The sequence below is a fragment of the Mustela lutreola genome, chromosome X (assembly GCF_030435805.1).
Source record: "Mustela lutreola isolate mMusLut2 chromosome X, mMusLut2.pri, whole genome shotgun sequence".
NCBI classification, from domain to species: Eukaryota; Metazoa; Chordata; class Mammalia; order Carnivora; family Mustelidae; genus Mustela; species Mustela lutreola.
The window spans coordinates 28,427,163-28,447,975 of NC_081308.1; the positions used below are offsets into that span (position 1 = coordinate 28,427,163).

The 20,813-nt window shown below is 36.5% G+C and overlaps 1 protein-coding gene across 7 annotated transcripts in view; it reads right to left on the reverse strand.

Moving 5' to 3' along the window:
• The window catches only part of DMD (dystrophin), a 2,248,143-nt gene that overhangs the window by 1,720,963 nt on the left and 506,367 nt on the right, over nucleotides 1-20,813 (reverse strand). For all 7 annotated transcript variants that reach the window (XM_059157899.1, XM_059157902.1, XM_059157904.1 and 4 more), the window contains exons 3-4: nucleotides 11,857-11,949; nucleotides 10,127-10,204 (exon numbers count right to left, since the gene is read on the reverse strand). In XM_059157899.1, the coding sequence (XP_059013882.1) occupies nucleotides 10,127-10,204; nucleotides 11,857-11,949 (171 nt within the window). The remainder of the gene's footprint in view (nucleotides 1-10,126; nucleotides 10,205-11,856; nucleotides 11,950-20,813) is intronic.

Consider the following 20,813-nt stretch of genomic DNA (forward strand, 5'->3'; position numbering starts at 1 on the left):
TCAAGAAATTAAAAATAGAGCTTCCCTATGATCCTGCAATTACACTACTGGGTATTTATCCCAAAGATACAGATGTAGTGAAAAGAAGGGCCATCTGTACCCCAGTGTTCATAGCAGCAATGGCCATGGTCACCAAACTGTGGAAAGAACCAAGATGCGCTTCAACGGACGAATGGATAAGGAAGATGTGGTCCATATACACTATGGAGTATTATGCCTCCATCAGAAAGGACGAATACCCAACTTTTGTAGCAACATGGACGGGACTGGAAGAGATTATGCTGAGTGAAATAAGTCAAGCAGAGAGAGTCAATTATCATATGGTTTCACTTATTTGCGGAGCATAACAAATAACATGGAGGACAAGGGGAGGTGGAGAGGAGAAGGGAGTTGAGGGAAATTGGAAGGAGAGGTGAACCATGAGAGACTATGGACTCTGAAAAACAATCTGAGGGTTTTGAAGGGGCGGGGGGTGGGAGGTTGGGGAAACCAGGTGGTAGGTATTAATAAGGGAGGGCACGGATTGCATGGAGCACTTGGTGTGGTGCAAAAATAATGACTACTGTTATGCTGAAAATAAATAAAAAATTTTAAAAATTAAAAACAAAACAAAAAAAAGTGAAAAAATATCATTCATTATTCAATTTGACACAAAATGATGAAAACATCAAATCTCTGGCAGAGGAAACTCACTGACTGGAACTTACTTATATCTAAGGAGGTAAAAAATCTATCAAGAAATAAATTGAAATGACCCATCAAATATTTCTTTTCATTTGAGAGAAAATGTGGTTAAAGACCCACAGAACTGAATTCAGAATGTCTGGTGGAGACTGCCACAAACAAAAGTGTCTCGAGAAGGGTAAAGGAATGGTATAATAGCAATATGAGAGATGTTTCCGTTACCTGTGATTTGCTTTATCTAACTTCAACAAGTAGCAAGAAAATGCAAGCTGTGGCTGTATTTTATATCTTGAGCTGGTGTGTAGACAAGCTTAACCACTTGATACAGTCAGACTCTATTTCACAGGATTTTGTACTTTCTTTTGTTTGCTTTTTTAAACCATGGCCAGCTTTATTACAAATGAGCTTTGCTCTCAGCAAATATTGTAATAAAGGTATCACTGCACTTGGAAGTACTTTATTCTCAATAAGTCGTTTTGAAAATAAATTATTGATAGCAGAAATAACTTCATGCTAAAACAGCCACTACAGAGAATGCAAATCAGAACATAAATGTGGTATCAGAGCCCTACAGAGCTAAGCTGTGAGTGCCATTTGAGTGAGGATAGCAAATGAGTCATCAGAACAGAGAAGGGAAGGGAAACTGAGGCATGTAGTCAAATTGAGGTGCTAGTTGAGAACAAGGAAATGTGTGGAAACAGGTCGTTTATGGCAGAAGAATAGGCCAAATCTTAGGTGTGTGGATGGAGTTATAGAATTGTTTAGTCCCTAATGATTTTCTATCAGCAATTGTCAATTTCTTAAAGTTTGGATGAACTTATCACTGGTGCCATTAGACTCAGAATCCTTTGTGAAAGATTGGTCTTGTTTAATTTTATGATTTCTTAACTTCTCTTGGCTACTGGTTAAGGTTGTCTATATTCCATTTTGTTAATTCTCATAATTTATCATTTTAAATAAAATCTAATCTAATTTAATTCCTTTTTATGATCAACATATAGCTCTGTGTAGATTTTCGGTTTCTGTATCTCTTAAACTTGTGTTTAAAATTTTCTTTCTGTGTTTATGTTGCATATATTTGCTTTCCCCCTCCTTTTCCTGATTAAATTTATGAGATTAGTCTATTTTATTACTTTATTACAAAGAACTAGCTCTGAAATTTATCTAGTGTTTCCTCTTTCTGACTTATTTATTTCTTCATTTATCTTTTATTTTCTACTTTCCTTAGGGCATTTTTTTCTTTTTGTAGCATTTATGGTTGAAATCTTGAATTAATTTAATCTTTTTTTTAATGAAATTAAAAGCAAAGACACAAATTGAACCTCTGAGTAAACCTAGGTCATTTCTCATGGAATGTTTTTCCTACACAAATGTAGATTTATACTCTTGATTCCTTATACAAAACATTTTCTTAAATTAATCAAATTGAATTTTTATAAGTATTATTAATTTCTAGTATTGCATTATTATCATCAGAGTATATACTTTATAAGCTCTTCTTTTTAAGTACTTGACACTCTTACAGCATCCTAATATATTGTCCATATTTGTACATAGGGCAGGAATATTTTTTATGTATTTATCTTTTCCTATGCCTTCGGTAAGTTTGTGCAGCAGAGCAGAAATAAGAAATAACTCATAGTCTGTTTTCCTTTTCTGGCTCTGATGTTCCCCAGAAGCATGGGAAAAGATACGATATAAGCTGCTTCCAAACTTAGCCAGAAACCGTCTCTGCTCTCTGTCAGCAAATAGAGGTGGTATGCTTTGAAAAATGAATGGCTTCCTGGTACACCCAGCAAGGTTCAACCCTAGGCAACATAAAGACTCAGTACAGACATTCTCAAGTCCACATTTGACCAGAAAATAGAGAATACTTGGAGTGTTGGTTATTCTCTGCCCTCTCCCCAATCCTTCACCCCTTCTGTGTATTAGATGACTCATCTAGTTTAAAATGACTTTAACACCTAGGATCTCTCACCTTCTGGCTTCTGGTTGAGCTTGAGCAATGAATAGCGTTGGCAGGATACTGGAGAATCAAATAGAGAGACCAAGGTATCAATCTTCTCCCAACTCCCCCAGCAGGCCAAGATTTGGTAGTAACTTCATTTTTTAGATACATACATCACAGTTGCTCACCAGTGGCCCCTCTCACAAGGCTGGAGCTTTCACTGGTTTAAGGTAACAGCTCTCTCCCTTTTGTCTCTTTAGGTTTAGGAATAAATGCTATTAACTCTTGCTAGTCCCTACATGCTTCACCATTTATTGTTAGTCCTTTTAACTCTCTTCACATTTCTGTATCTATTCCCTTCATTACAGTCTCTTCAGCTTTGTCTTTGCGGGCTTTCTGTTTCATACCAGAACTGTTAATGAGACACTTGGTTTCACCAGAAGACCTGCACTTCGGTGGTGAATCTCTCAGTGGCTACCTCAATGGACTGACGATGAATGGCTTTTCTCCTGCCAATAAAAGGCACCACATTGGTCTACAGATCTCTGGTCATTCCTAGGGGTAGGGAAGAGCATTCCTAATAATGACAAAGAATTTTCTGAAGGCCGGTTTGAGAGCTCAGATTTGGATTTAGGGAATTTAAATTAAATTATAAACTATTGCTTTTCCTACAAATCCAACTTTATGGGGCAGAAGGTTTATACATAATGCTCATATATTTTATAGAATCATCTGTGCTTCGGGCTATCAATGGGAGGGAAATCGTTATTAAATCTACAGTTTACGCTATCTGTATTCTTTCTCTCTCTCTCTCTCTCTCTATTTTTTTTTTCTTGCTAAGTGTGTTCTAACCTGACAATGGCAAATTAAAGACTGAATAAAAATATACTTCTGAGCTTGCAGTCCAGTCCAGTGCTGTCACTGGGGGCAGAACCAACTCCAGCTCCCTGAGCTGCTTGGGAAGCTTGGGAGGGGCCAGGGGACTTCGGACATGGGAGAGCCCCAGGAGGCACAGGCCTGCGCTGGTCCCTGCAGTGCTCTGCAGGACTACAAAAGGAGGGGGAACCTGTCCAGAATCCCTGCAGGGCAGGAAACCTCAACACAGAAAAACTGCGATGAAAATGAAGGAATGCCTGAGAACCAAGGAAAGAGTACAAAGAACAGCTACGGGATGTGGAAAAACCAGAAGTAGCTTGTACTCTGGAAAACAAGGAAAAGTTAGAAAATGAGGGAAAGACTAATCACAAGGGAAAGGCAGGAAATGAGGAAATTGTTAAAGGACAAGGAAAAGCCAGGGAGTGTGGCAAAACTGGAAGATGGGAAGCCAGTGAGTGAAGGAAAGACAGAGGGCAAGGCAAAGTCAAAAGAAGAAAACCCAGGCAGTGAGGGAAAGCAAAAGGAAGAAGGAAGGCGAGCCAGTGAGCCAAAGGCTGCAGGAAAGTTCCTAGCTGTGGATGGTGTACCCAGGAAGGCCAGAAGAAAAACCAACAAGGGGCTGGCCCCGTGCCACCAGGAATATAAGGTCATAGGATATGCATGTGAGGAATGAGGAGATGAGAAGAGAATTCGATGAAATGGTCAGGATGGAGGATAGGGTGAAGAAAACCAGACAGAAATGGGGAGGGGAGTATATGGGTGCAAAGAGCTTTACAGGATCCCTTCCACCCAAGGGGTCCAAGAGAACTCAGCGGGTGGCTACAGGGCCCCACAAAAGGTCTTCAAAGACATTCCTTTTGTGTAGTGCCCCTGGCAGCATTTGCCAGGCCCTGTGCTTTAACCTTATGCTAATAGCTTGCTTTAGCTGTCACTTTTGTTAGCAGCATTTCAACCCAACTAGAGTACTCGATCAGTAGGGGATTTTTCACCCACGTGCATTGCACAGACGTTCTAATTCTTGGAAAAATAAAGTAGCTTATAATATTAAAAAAAATTATTTCCATTACATTTTCTTTGTGGTTTTAGTAGTATTTCTATTATGCAGTAAGTTGTCTAATGTTTCATTTTATTTTTTCAAAAATATATTTATTTTGGAGAGAGGAAGAGAGAGTGAGGTAGAGAGGCAGAGGAAGAGGGAGAGAGAGTCTTAAGCAGAGTGCAGAGCCCACCCTGGGGCTCCATCTCAGGGACCAGAAATCATAACCTGAGCCAAAACCAAGAGTCAGATGCTTAACTGACTGCGCCCGCTCAGGTGCTCCCGTATCATATTTTAATTACTGATTGTAACTTTCCTGGATAAAAATGAACTCTTTTTAAATACTTTTAAGTTTTTCTGTGTTATTATTTAACTTCTTCTCTAATCCTAAAAGAATGTGTTTTATTAGCAGTTCAATATATAGTAGCACCTTGAGTTTCAGTTATTGCCATCTTCTTCAGCACAAAGTTCAAAGCCTAACCATGTCTTCCCATGTTTTCCCTTCTCCCTTCTTGTCTTCCCTTCTTTTATGGCTTTTCTGTTTTATTGCCAGAATTCCTTCTGGTCTTATATTGAAAACTGTGAAATTAATAATTATAATACATATATAGGAAAGCCAACATATGCAGGAAACCCACCCTGCTACCTCTCTGATCCCCTGCTCGCCTGTGTTTTCTCCACATTCAGTCCTGTCTTGTGAGTTCTATTTGCAAACATTTCTCTCTCCTCTCTCTCTCTCTCTCTTTCTCTCTCTCTCTCATCAAGATCTTTCTGTTCCTCTGCCTGGACCATTTTCCTATAGAAAATACCATGGCTCACTCCCTCTCTTCTTTCCAGGCTTTAACTGTATCACAGCTTAACTGAGAGTTCTTCCCATACCTCCTATTCTGTTTATGATTTATTCGTTCATTTGGCTATCACTACATCCTAAATGTTTAATATCCCCTGGTATGTGACTGTAAATTCTATGGCATAAAGGATTGTGTCTGTTCTGATCACTGACTACAGTGTTCCTACCACCTAGGATACAATCGAACACATTAAAGACATTCAATAAATAATGTGCTGAATGTAAATACACTAAGATTGTTTAGAGTATGATTTCTCAAAATCTCCAATCAAGGCCTTCTTTCTACAGTTGATTCTAAATTTAGGAATCTGTGATTTTTAAAAGGAAATTTGAAATAGTCCTATCTACTATTTTATTTAATATGTCATTTTATGGATATCCTGCCCGAGGCTCATTTATTAATCTAATATAGAATACCTAAGCCCATCTTTAAGGGGAAAAAATCCTGATCTTGAACATTCTCTTTGATTTAATTGTATGTTTACTCTTTATGGTAATAATCAGACTAATAAACACATTTCCTTGAAATCTTTTCCATTTCTTTTGTACTTTCTTCTGTTACAAAATAACCGAGAAGTATAAAATGATAATAAATTTACCTTTGAACATTTATATTCTGTGTCTTTTAGCCTGGGGCTACTTCAAGTAAAGGTTATTTCACTCTGGGTTTTGGTTTCCACTTGAAAATGTTTTACTTGAGATTCTACCCTTTCATACAGAGACTTCAATTTTACGCCAGTCCCTATTAAGGCCCTTGGCTGGATGGGAGCATTGTGGAAATCTGCTCTTTAAGGGCTCCTCTAAAAAGCCCTCATTTCAGGGTCTTTGGCTGCTCAAACAATGGGAGGTTCTCAAGGTTTTGTATTTTCAGAAAGAAATATGACCATCTGAGAAAAGACCTATAAAATGCATTAATCACATTCTAATTTTATATACTTACTTATCACATTTCATTAAACAATTTCATGAGAAAATACAGGGTGTATTGTCAGACTGATAAATAGGCCATTGTTTGGCATTTGGGAGGTTGTAAGGTTAGGTTTACTTTACCTTTATAGGTTCCTCTGTTTTTTAAACCTTTTTAAAAACAGGAATTGAAGTAAAACATACATAAGAGAAAGCATACTCGAGTGTAGACCTTGAAAATTTTTCTCAGAGCAAATGCTCCTGTGTAACAAGCACCAGGTCAAAATATGCAATATTTTTGACACCTGAGAAGATTCACTCATGCATTTTACTGCTTCACTCCTTCCAAAATGTAATCACTCTACTGACTTTTAAACCCATGGAACAAGTTTGCCTGTTTTTGAAATCTAATTAAAAGAAATCATAGTAGGTATACTTTTGTGTCTCACTTCTTTGGCTCAAATCTCTTTCAGGGGATTGACATCCCATGTATTGTATATAGCTATCATTTGTCTATTTTCACCACTTTATAATATGCTATCATGTGAATATACTGCAGTCATTTCCAGTTTGGGCTACTACAAATTAAGCTGCTATGAACATTCTCTCTCTTTCTCTCTCCACGTACACATACACACACACAACACAGATACATACATGCATAAAAATGACGATTCTATCCCTCAATACAAAACTATTGGGTTATAAGAATTATGCAGTTTTGCATTTAGTATATAATGCCAAACTTTTAATAGTTGTCTGAATTACATTTCCACCAGTTAGGAGTTCTAGTTATTCCAAATCCTCACCCTCAGCATTATTCGCCCTTCTAATTTTAACCATTTTTATAAATTTGTATTGGTTTCTTATTGCATTTTTTAACTTGAATTTCCCTATTTACTGCTAAGGTTTCATATATTTTTTTTTACATTAGTCTTTAATTTTTGAACATCCTCTTTTGGGAAGTTCCTGTTCAAATTTTCTGCCCATTTTTATGCTCATTCTGCAAAACCTAAAGTTATCTTTTTATTAAGATTTTATTTACTTGAGAGGGAGAGAGTGAGAGACAGAGCACGAGAGGGGAGAGGGTCAGAGGAAGAAGCAGACTCCCTGTTGAGCAGGGAGGTGGATGCGGGACTTGATCCTGGGACTCCAGGATCATGAAATGAGCCGAAGGCAGTCACTTAACAAACTGAGACATCAAGGTGCCCGCAAAACCTAAAATCATTAAAAATAAATAAACTATAGAGGAAAATCATAGGAGAAATCTGGAATGCTCAATAGTATAAAGTTATCAATTCTTCACAAACTGACCTATAAATTTAACTCACTATTGATCACATTCCAAACAGGATTTATATGGAAATTTAAAAGATGATGGGGAAATAAAGAGAGAAATACAATGGATCAGTATAATCAAGAAAACACAGAACAAGAAAAAAAGGGGAACCTAGTTTACCAGATACAAGGATGTATAAAATTGCAGTAATCCATAGGGCATGGTATTTGTGCATGTATAAAAAAAGAGGAAAATGCAACTGAACTAAAGTCCAAAAATAGAACAATATCTGTACTGAGAAATTTTTATGACATACTAGTATTAGAGAGCAATGAGTAAATAACATTCTTTTTAATAAATGGTGTTGTGACAATTAGATTCCAAATGGAAAAAAAAAAAAAGAAAGAAAGAAAAGAACCTGGATCTTAACCCATTCCTCATGCCAAATTCAATAATAAATTCCAGGTAAATATAGATTTAAATTCAAATGATAGAACAAAGAAGCCTATATAGATGAAAATAAAATATAATGACATAATGGTTTTGGGTAGACAAGTAATTCTTTAAAAGGACACAACATTATAATGTGAACATTTATGAAAATGACCTGTACCAGAACGAAGAGTTTTGCTTTATCATGAAGTAAAAATATAATTCAAAGGCAGAAAATACCTTTGGAGTGCAAAAATGAAGGATTCATATCCAGAACATACAACTCATAATTTTGATGAAGTTCAAGTTAATTTTTCTCTTTTTGAATCATGCCTTTGGTTTCACCTCTAAGAAGAATTTTGTTATCCCAAAGTCACAGAGATTTTCTTTTATGGCTTCTCTGTTTTATTGCCAGAATTCCTTCTGGTCTTATATTGAAAACTGTGAAATTAATAATATAACATATACAGGAAAGCCAAAAATTCATAATAACCAGTATGTGGGGGCCTAAAATCTCTTATCAAATAAAACCTATGGCTCCATTAATCTACTCTTTTAAAAAAAAGATCCAACAACTTATTGCTTATCATGGTATTTTTTTGGTGGAAAGAGATCAACTACATCAAATAGACTAAATCCAATAATTCTTTGAATTTTCTTCTGTCTTCCTTGCTTTCATATTTTATAATGGAATATGGGAAACTGAAAAAGATTTTTTTTCATGTAAATTCTAATATATCTAAACAATACTCTTTTTGTAAAGGTCTTATTTATTTATTTGACACAGAGAGAGCACAAATAGGGGAGCTGCAGGCAGAGGGTGAGAGAGAAACACGTTTCTCACTGAGCAGGAAGCCTGATGCAGGGCTCGATCCCAGCACCCTGGGATCATGACCTGAGCCAAAGGCAGCCAGCCGCTTAGCCAACTTAGCCACCCAGGTGCCCCTTTAAACAATATTCTTAATTTATGTGATATTGATCTTGTGAAAGGATCTATCAGACTAATATTGAGGCAAACATTTTATAGACTGTCTTATCCTGTCTGCAATTCGAAATTCTTCTTGAAAATTTGAAAATAAACAGTTAATATTCAGAAAATAATTCAAAAGGTGTAATGTTTCTATAAAGCAATTTTTCATAGATTACATATGACAATAACCCTAAATTGATAAAATCAACCAAATGCTGCACAGTCTTCACTATCATTTTCCACCTGATGTCTTCTTGGTACCAGATGAGCTGAACAACATATACAGGAAAGCCAAGTACACATCATGACTCATCTATCACTGATGATGGTTATTGTAAGAGTATGTGAGCAATTTATTTGAATTTATCCTTGAAGAAGAGATGCAATATAATTAGGAAGCTACTAAGTGTCTGGTAAATGTATTGGTCGATTAGAAAGGTTGAAGGAAGCTGGTGAGAAAGGAGGGCCTCTCTAATACCATGGCAGAGGGGAGGAATCTCAAAGTCACTCTAAGGAGACCAAACTCCTTTCATCATCATACTTATTTAGGTATAATTGTTGACTTTCTCATGCCATACATATATTTTCATCTAGTTCAGCTAAATCAAACCTAGCAATAGAAAACAAATTTGCAGTTCTGTGAGTTGAAATAGTGATTGTTCTGTGTAATTTTCATATTTGGATGTGGTGTCTAATAAATGTTGCTTTAATTCAAACAAATTTTATCATCATCATGTCTGAGCATACTTGATACATAAAAAACAATAGTCAGCCTAGTAAAAGCCATTTGTTGCACAGAATACTTCTTTAAAAAAACTGAGATTCGCCACTGGACTTCATCTATCCTCCAAATGTAACTGCAAGTAAAATCTGAAAACACCACCAAGTGCCTTATCAGGTCTGAGTCATACCCTTCCCTGGCCCCTGTGACTGCATACATTTATTACCTGAATCATTTTAGCCACCAACAGATGCACATGAACAAGAACACATACTCCAAAAACACTACTTTGATTTAAGTTTACTTGATTTAAGTCTCAAGAGAACTTGAGAAGCTTTCCCTGCTTTGGGGGAGCCAAAGCCCTCACTCAAACATTAAGCATGCTGTCTCATGGTATCCAGACTCTGTCCAGGCCTCTACTTACATTATTTTTCTGCAAGACTCGCAGTGCCTTGTTGACATTGTTCAGGGCGTGAACTCTTGTGGATCCTTTTTCTTTTGGCTGAAAGCAAAATGAAACAATGTTTACTGCCCAGAAGAGAGGGACAATCTACCAGAAATGAAACATTTATATATTTCACTTCAAAGTTTGAATATTTTAAATGAGCATAGGCTGAGAGGCATTGATATAATATACTTAAGTGCTTTGGGTTAATTGTCCTTGCCATAGGACTTTCTTAGCATGAATCAACGACTCCTCAAGAAAAATGATAGCATTTTCTTTTCCTCAAAAAAAGCTATTTGGTTATCATCTCTTCATTCCACAGCCCAGTTGGGGATTACTGCCTGACCAGGAAAGAGAAAAAACACTGCAAAAGGACTTCTTAGTAAGGTAGTTAAGTGAGGTAATTTCCACACATTTAAGGAAAGTATAAAAGAGACTTGAGCATAGAATAATTATATAATGCCAAATAGGGTTAAAGGAAAACATTTCTGTCAACATTACCTTAACTTGCCTTCATCACTGAAGCTCAAAACCTCAATTATCTTTTGTCCTCCAACCCTCATTCTCAACCCCCAGAGTCCCATCTCGTCCTATAATTTCTAAACTGACATTTACATAGTGCATTACAATATGCAGATTAACTCATTTATCCAGTTGTGGAGTTTTAGAAATTCTGCCATTATGATGCCTGTCATATTGACTTCTGAAAAGAGATCTACATCTCAAGAAAATTTTAAGGGCACAATAAAGTACAGATGGTCCTTGACATGAATGTTTGAGTTAGGACTTTTTGACTTTATAATGGTGCAAAAGTGATATGCATTCAGCAAAAACCATACTTCACATTTTGAATCTGGATCTTTTCCCAGGCAATATCCAGTGTTATACTCTGATGATGCTGGACAGGGGCAGTCAGCCATAGCTGCAAGTCAGCCATGAGATCATGAGGGTAGATGACCAATACACTTACAACCATTCCGTTTTTCACTTTCAGTATACTATTCAATACATTATAAGAGATAGTCAACACTTTGTTATAATACAGACTTCGTGTGAAATTGTTTTGCCTAACCATAGGCTAATATAAGCATTCTAAGCATGTTTAAGTTAAGCTAGGCTAAACTATGAAGTTCAGTAAATTATGTGTTATAAATGCATTGTCAATATAGGAAATTTTTAATCTGTAATGGATTTATAGAGATGTAACCCCATAGTAAGTCAAGGAAGTTCTGTATTATTAACTACAGAAATAATGTTGTACAGCAGATCTCTGGAACTTATTCCTTGTGTATAATTGAAACTTTACACCTGTTGACCAGCAACACCCTATTCTCCATATCTTCAGTTTAGTGTTCTTGTCACAATAAAAATGAAATTAAACTTAAAAACTCATGATGAATAAAAACCTTACAAAACGTTCAGTAACAAAGATGCCAAATATTACAAGCAAATAATATCTATTAATTAGCATAAATTATGTGACTGAAAGATTTTACCTTCTAGTTCTGTGGATGATAGAATATCCCAAAATAAAAATAATATTGCAAGATTATTTCATTCAGGAATATGTCCTGTATTGCTAGTTAAATAAGGAATTATTAAATTAGTGAATTTTACTAGATCTAGAACAACTATACTGAATTAGTTTCTGGTTTCTCAGTAAATTCTCCTAAGGTTAATGTGAACTTTCTTATAAATAAGTCACATACCAGTTTTTGCCCTGTCAGGCCTTCCAGAAGGTCTAGTAGGCGTCTCCCATCCTGTAGATCACTGAAGAGGTTCTCTATGTGCTGCTTCCCAAACTGAAATATGAAATATACCCAATTAAACAAAGCACTCTTTCAGTGATCCATTTCCATGAGTATGCCTTTTAAAATTTAAAGCTATGTTTAAGAATATTTAATGTATCTAATTCTTCATTTGCCAAGGGTGAAGGATGAAAAGAGAACCTCCAAGTAAAAAACAAAAAGAAAATATATCATCATTAGGTCAAGTCTATTTAAGTATGTTTTTTAATAACCTGAGTTAGATATCTAATTGGTCTAATTAACTCAACTTTTTGAAGGCTGATTCTATGAAGGAGAGAGAAGTAAACACACAGAGAAACAAAGACCACCTACAATTTGTTCTGGGTAGATGCTTACAATTTAACTGTTTCCTGTACTTGGCTATATCACGTAATTGTAGAGGGTCCACCATCCTGCACCCCTAGAGCATGCTTTCTCTCAAAATACAATTTGGATACTGCCTCAAAATGATCCATTTTCATTATTGCCTGGCTCAGATGTTAGATCTGATTTTAACTGAGTTGAAATACACCTGTGACGGGGCGCCTGGGTGGCTCAGTGGGTTAAGCCGCTGCCTTCGGCTCAGGTCATGATCTCAGGGTCCTGGGATCGAGGCCCACATCGGGCTCTCTGCTCAGCAGGGAGCCTGCTTCCTCCTTTCTCTCTGCCTGCCTCTCTGCCTACTTGTGATCTCTGTCTGTCAAATAAATAAATAAAATCTTTAAAAAAAAAGAAAAAGAAAAAGAAATACACCTGTGACATATTGGTGTCTATTTTTCTCAGCTCTTTACTTGGGAATTGTACTGAGAAAGAGTAATAACCTCTCATATCATCTAGTATTTTGGTAGCAAATACTCATGAGAAACACTTCACTAAATGAGTGGATCTTACAATCTTTGTAATATAACTGTGGGTTAGCATTCATATACTCATCTCATGGATGAGACAAAGAGGTTGAACATGTGGCTCTTTGCAACAAAACTAGAATATGGTAAAGCCCAAATGTTGTCCCAAAACTGTCTAACCCCAGAGGGCTGGTTCTTCCTAGATTATCATGCTGCTTCCAAGGCTTTTTTCTCCTCCCATCTGAGTATCTTTTAAATATTTTATTTCTTCTGTCATGCCCCCAAATATTTTCTTTTTCTGGTTGAAATCCTAAAATCCCTCCACATGAAGTCATTCACAAATCTTTCATCACCCAGGTTCTCTGGAAAGTCCTAATTTATCAGTGACAGATGTTTATTGAGCACCACTAAACCTGAGCTAAGTGCTGGAGCATACACTAGTAAATCAAACAGACATGCCCCCAGCCCTTGTGGATCTTTGAGTCCAGCAAGGAAAAGAAATATTCTCAAAAGACAGTACTACACAGAAGCAGTAACAGGGACCCAGGCACATATAACTTTGGCAACTCCTATAGTATGGGACCAGGAAATACTGTCCCCAAAATATCAGAGGATGGGACTGACATTAGTTTTCAGATGCTAAGTGAACCAACATTGGGTTGGTCTCATGCATTCCTCGATCACCTGCAAACTTTGCATTTCAGCCAGGTCAAGAAAAATAAAGAAGAACCTTGGTTTCCAGGAAGAGGGCATCCCTGAAGCTTCCAAGATTAAAAACAGGATCCCTGCTCTCCCTACAGCCACATAGCCATGTCCATGCCAAGTCCTGTCAATGCCTAGGTGTTTCACCTGATGAAAACACAATTTTTCAGCTTTGAAAATTGAGCCATATATATGCTTTGACAAAGGTAACTACAAGTTACTCCTCAGAAATTCTACTCTAATTGTTCTGCTTACTGGGGAAAAAGAAGACAACACACAATATGAATATGTAAAAACACCTTTACTACACATAATGTACAAACAAATCTCAAACAACATGCCATTTTTTAATGAAACTTTAAGGAATGATTTCTACCAATAAGAAGATAAATGCATGCATTATAATTCTGTCAAGAACCTTATATATAACACGGAATCACTTGGCATTTCGAGGGTTCATATTAACGTTTTAATTTTAAGGTCTACAAATCCTTGGTCTACAGTGCCTTGAAAATGCTATTCTCTTTTGTTTTGTTTTGTTTCATCCGGGAGCAAAATTTTACAGATACATTTGAGAAGTGAGTGGCTTCTAAACTTATCACCAAAAACAATATTACACACTGAAATGTGTCAAGTTTTAAAGAAAATAAAGTAGAGTTATCTGACAGAGATACTTGTTTTTGGTAGAAATCTATATCTAGAATGAATAGATAGATACATTCTTACATACATACATACATACATACATACATAACAAAATCTGTCCAACCTGGAAGGATGTGGGTGGCAAAATGTTCATTCAAGAAGAGCACAGATAGAGAAAGAAAAGAGTACTGAGGCACAGGTTAAAGCATGAACCTCAAACCCATAGGGATCATCTAGCATCCAAGACACAAGGACTATAAAGCTTATGCTTTGGGGCAAGAAGTCTAGACAATTGTCAACAAGGCAAACAGGCCAATGTATTTTATAATTCTTTCTTTTAACCTGGAATCAAACAAAATGGAGAGGGAGTAAAGAACTGTAGGCTAATCAGAGGCCTCCAGGCACATCTATTTGTGATACTTAGAAAGCAATGAGGGAATGGCGAAAAAGTTCCTGCTATCATACATGACATTCATAGCTTGTACAATCAACAATATATTAAAGTATCACAACTGAAATCCAATTTCTATTTGTTATATTTGCATTCTTTAATAGAGTGATTCTCAGAACGTTCCATCAAAGCATCCTTCTAACAGATGAGATTGAATGAATTTACTGCAGGTCTGGCAGTATAAATTAGGCAGTGACAGAAGATTCAAATGTCTGTGAACCCATACATTTTATTTTTTATTTTTTTATATTAATATATAGTGTATTATCGGTTTCAGAGGTGGATTTCAGCAATTCATCAGTCTTATATAACATTCAGTGTTCATCACATCACATGCCCTCCTTAATGTCCATCACCCAGTTATTACCTCCCTACCTCCTTCCCCTCCTACAACCCTCCATTTACGCATATGTTTTATGTTACAAATTTATGGAAACGTTGCCTTCGTCTCTTAATGAATGTTTTATTTTTTTAAAGATTTTATTTATTTATTTGAGAAAGAGAAAATGAGAAAGAGAGAGCACAAGAACGGGGAGGGTCAGAGGGAGAAGCAGACTCCCTGCCAAGCAGGGAGCCTGACAAGGGACTTGATCCCACAAGTCCAGGATCATGACCTGAGCTGAAGGCAGTCACCCAACCAAGTGAGCCACCCAGGCACCCTGAATTTTTTTTTTTTTAAGTATTTTCAAGCACTTATGAGTGAAATTTCCCCTCCTAGGTCCAATTAAAGTGATAGTCAGTGGAATGTACAATGTTTAGCCTATAACTTCATGGATCTTTAGGCGCTCAGTCTTTTTCTTCCAGTGGTATGAAGACCCAGGGAAAGCAAAACATCTCATTTCTCGTGGATGGTTTTCATTTCTCTCCTAGATTCAAATCCTCATGCCATAACGTTATAGTTATGATATAGCAAAAGTAGCACACCTTTGAGAGGCAGAAAGAGCTGAATTTTATTTTATTTCATTTTCCTTTTTTTAATTTAAATTCAAATAGCATATGATATATTATTTATTTCAGTGGTACAGGTCTGTGGTTCATCAGTCTTATGTAATGCCCAGTGCTCATTCCCACACACACCCTGACTTTTAAACTGGAGTCTTCTATTCATTAGCTGCACTCAGGCAAGTGACTTAACTTTTCTGAGGCACAATGTACTCTAGTAAAATGGGGATTGAAATAATACCAGTTCAGAGCACTCCTTGGAGGTTTAAATGAAACAGTGTAGGTGTGGCAAATAGTAGGCACTCGATTAATATAGGATTTGGGGGAGGTATTCTATTACTCTTTGACTTCTCTTTCTCTGGCCAAATTCTAGATATAGATACAATTATGGTACCTTATTGAATCTACTAGAAAGTGCAGAGCTCACATATAGTATGTTCTGTTTTGTCTTATTTTGGTACCCCTGTAAGAGTGAAAAGTCAAAGGAAGAAGATGTCTCTCCATATTCAGTTACTTACATGCTGGTAAACATGGATGGCACTCAAAGGCTTCAAGCTCTTTCTCTTTTTTCTTGTTCTTTGGGTTACTTTCCATTAACTCCTCTTTTGTTTATGCCCTTTTTCATCTTCTACATGTACCATGCTTTTTTGTTGCAAGTAACATTTATGTCATGAAAACAGTAACATTTCTTTGAAATTCCCTATCTTTAATGGTTTTCTTTTCAAGTATATGAAAATTATTTTGTGAAACACACAAAATATTAAGCCCTTTTTGGGCCACATGACCCTGTGGCTCTCCATCTTCAGTCCCTTTCATGACTAATACTTTCCTTAAGAAGTAAACTTTTGATATTACTCAGCAGTTTACTGCATTCACTTACATGTTGTCGTCTTCCTTGCTTACCTAAATAGCAAGATTAAAGGACCGTAAAATGAGATAATGATGCTTCCTGATCATTGCCCGTATGATATAAAGAAATACAGAGGCACAGAAAAGGTTCAAAAGAAAAAAAAATCAGATAGGTTGATTGGTAAGTGAGGGAAACAAAGTGAAAAAAATCAAAGTGAGAATAAATTAAAAGGGACAGAAATGCATTTGTGAAAATATTTAAATAACTTCTGGCTCTCAGAGTTGTATCAATTTCTCAACCTGAAAATACACAGACATCAATAAAATATTCCAATAAGAGGTAAAGAGCACAGGAGTTATTTAGCATGACCTTCTGGTTACACAAAGGTCAGTCTCTGGACAACTCTGTTGCTCAGAAAGTCAGGACACTTCTCTGTGATTACAAATCTTTACATACTAGAAACACCAGAAAGCACAGGAAACACCAAAAATAATTCAATACATAATAGTGGTTACTGCTGACCTGCTCCCATAAAATTACTGCAACCCATTACAGTAAAAATCGGCAGTTTTCACAGATGACTGTTTTATTAGGTATGGATTATAAAAAGTATTTTATAAGAGAACTTTATTGAGGTATAATATACATACAGGGAAGTACATATATCTTAAGAGTTAGCCCAATTAGGTTTTACAAACTGAACACATTAATATTCTCACCACCTAGAAGGAGAAATAAAATATGACCAGCATCTAAGGAGCTTTCTCACACCCCTACTGTATACTAGTCCCTTCAATAATGATCACTATATTGACTTATAGTATGAGAGATAAATTTTGCCTTGAAAGTAGTCCCTTAAAAACAGAAAAATAATGTTGGTTTAGTCTTTCATTTTAATTGATTGAAAGACATCAGGTTAAGGCAGAGGGAATTTGGAAAGGAGAAAAAAAAATTGCACTGATCAAATTTGTTTTACAAAGCACAAAAGAGTATAATGCAGTGAAGGGCGCCTGGGTGGCTCAGTGGGTTAGGCCTCTGCCTTCGGCTCAGGTCATGATCCCAGGGTCCTGGAATCGAGTCCCGCATCAGGCTCTCTGCTCAGCAGAGAGTCTGCTTCCTCCTCTCTCTCTCTCTGCCTGCCTGTCTGCCTACTTGTGATCTTTGCCTGTCAAATAAATAAATAAAATCTTAAAAAGAAAAAGAGTATAATGCAGTGAATAAAAATGTTTACACTCTACCCTGAATGTCTTGGTTCAAATTCCAGTTCTGTCACATTCTAGTTGTGTGATATTGAGCAAGTAACTTGACCTTTCTTTGCCTTACCTTTTCATCTACAAAATGAGGAAAGACTATTACTTAACTTGTGGTAGTGCTGTGAAGATTGATTGATTGATTGTTTAATTTTTTTATTTTTTAATTTATTTTTTTAATTTTATTTTTTCAATGGTCCAAGATTCATTGTTTATGCACCACACCCCAGTGCTCCTTGCAATAGGTGCCCTCCTTAATACCCACCACCAGACTCTCCCTCCCCCCACACTCCGCTCCCTTCTAAAACCCTCAGTTTGTTTCTCAAAGTCCACAGTCTCTCACGGTTTATCTACCCCTCTGATTTCCCCCACCTCACTTTTCCTCTCCTTCACCCAATGTCCTCCATGTTATTCCTTATGCTCTACAAATAACCAAAACCATATGATAATTGACTCTCTCTGCTTGACTTATTTCACTCAGCATAATCTCCTCCAGTCGCATCCATGTTGATACAAATTTGGGTATTCATCTTTTCAGATGGAGGCATAATACTCCATTGTATATATAGACTATATCTTCTTTATCCATTCATTCGCTGAAGGGCATCTTGGCTCTTTCCACAGTTTGGCGACGGAGGTCATTGCTGCTATGAACATTGGGGTACAGATGTCCCTTCTTTTCACTACGTCTGTATCTTTGGGGTAAATACCCAGTAGTACAATTGTGGGGTCATAGGGTAGCTCTATTTTTAATTTCTTAAGGAATCTCCACACTGTTTTCCAAAGTGGCTGCTGTGAAGATTTAAATGCACTTAGAATAGTGCTTTGTTTATAAGATACACTCAATCAATGTTAGCTATCATGAATTTATCCCAAAATACTTAAGCCAAATAATCCATATTTTCCATACTTCTCCTTGTAAATTTTGCCTCAAAGTAAAACAGAAAGGATAAACTTCAAAGTATTAGTATGGGTTTGAATGGGTTCATGATTATAAGGTGTCCAACATGTTGCCTGGCATAGAAAATGTTTAATCAAGTTTAATAACATTCCTTGCTTCCTCTTTCCTCTTAAATGTCATCACCTGGAGGTGAAAAACAGAACTTTCTTTTAAGGGTGCCAGCAGGATTTTTGTAACTTGACAATACTTTAATAAGGGACAATTTGCAAAGATGAAGGGAGGGTATAAAAAGACCACTAGAACTGGTAGTAGAGGATAGCTATTATCACTCCTAGACTCAAGATTGGAGAGGAAGAGTGATTAGTGTTCCCTGAACAAAGAAAAAGCCAAGAGGGTCACCAGATGGGAGCTTTGATAGTGGGCTAATGAATGCAACCATCCTGCAATTAATAAACTCCCTGATTTTTCTTTCTTCTTTCCCTGAGACCTTCTGTAAATGCTTTCATTAGTCAAATCCAACTGGAAGTCAGAGGGCAGGAAAGTCTGCTGATATGGTTCACAAAGGTCAGCCTCCCAGGGTAGAAAAAGGTGAAGAATGGACCCAGGGGGATAAACCAAAGACTTACAACACCCAAGACAGGGAAACAAACTTTCTTTGACTCAATAGATCAATGTCAGGGATGCCCATATCAGAAAATAAATGAAGACCCAAGGTTTCTCCCCACTCCTCCTATTTCTGTCATTGATAATGCCATATCAAAGGGCCAAATGTATCAGTGAGATATTTTATCTTCTATAATATGGGTATCAATGTACTAGAATATTTTGTGGGCTTTAACAGATGAAAATTAACATATATTATTCATTATTCCTTAGCATCAAATAGTCTTAAAGACTTAAATATACCAGGAAAAGCACTAAAATCTGGGCTACAAAGATAATCAAGAAAAATCCAAGTTATTACTTGGGGATAAGAAGTACTTAAGAACTAAGTCTGATAATATAATAGATTTGCAGTGTCTCCAGATATAAAATGCTATTTGGTAGTAGGTCTTTATAAAAGATAATCACTAGGACCCAATGTGTATATTACACTATTAAGTACACGAGAGAAGTTTCAACCAGATTGTACATTAGAACTTTCTACAGGAGCCACAACAATAGTTAATGGAAATCAAGTCATTAGCTGTAAATGGTCTGTTAGAAACACAAACGTAAAGTGTGCATAACCGAAAGTTCGCATAGTTTGTTGTCTGATCAAGTCTATCTTTAACATGCTGTGCAATAAAACTGAATTCCTAAACTAAGCCTGAGTTTTCTCAGTCTGTAATTAGATAGGTCCGTACTAATTCAATTACAAGGTATTCTGAAACAAAAATCAGTTTCATTATCATTACTTATCATTATGGTAAGTAATCTTGTATCTTACATTTCTAGACATAAATTTAATTCACACATAGTTATTTTAAAATATATGGAAACATTACAAACCATGATTATAGCTAATTATTTTAAACCACCTTTATTTTTTTAAATATATTATTGAAGTATAATTAACATACAATGGTATATTAGTTTCAAGTGTATAACATACTGATTTCAAAATTCTGTACATTGCTATACTACTCACAATAGGTATAATCACCATCTGTCATCATACAACATTATTACACTAGTATTGACTATATTCCCTACGCTGTAGTTTTCATCTCTGTGACTAATTAATTATATAACTAGAAGTTTGTACTTCTTAATCCTGCCCATCTATTTTATCCAACCCCCTCCCCACCACCCACCTCCCTTCTGGCAACTATCAGTTTGACCTTTGTATTTAAGAATCTCTTTGGGTTTTTGTTTGTTTTGTTTTTTAGATTCCATGTGTAAGGGAGATCATATGGTATTTGCCTTTCTCTGTCTGACTTATTTCATTTAGCATAACACCCTCTAGATTCATCCATGTTGTCACAAATGTCAAGATTTCATTCTTATATCACCTTTAAATATGTCCCATATGTTTAAGAAAGAGAGTGAGAGAGAGAGAGCATGAGTGTGGTAAGGGTCAGAGGGAGAAACAGAATCCCCACTGAGCAGGGAGCCTGATGTGGGGTTTGATCCAGGACTCTGGGACAATGCCCTGAGCTGAAGACAGTCACTTAACCAACTGAGTCACCCAGGCGCCCCAGAGGTTGGTTATATTCTATCCCAACAATAGTTTTTGTGACAGAGAAAGCACAGTATAAGGTTTCCAAGAGGAAGTACTTCATTTCAAAGCATCTAATTAACACCCTAAACC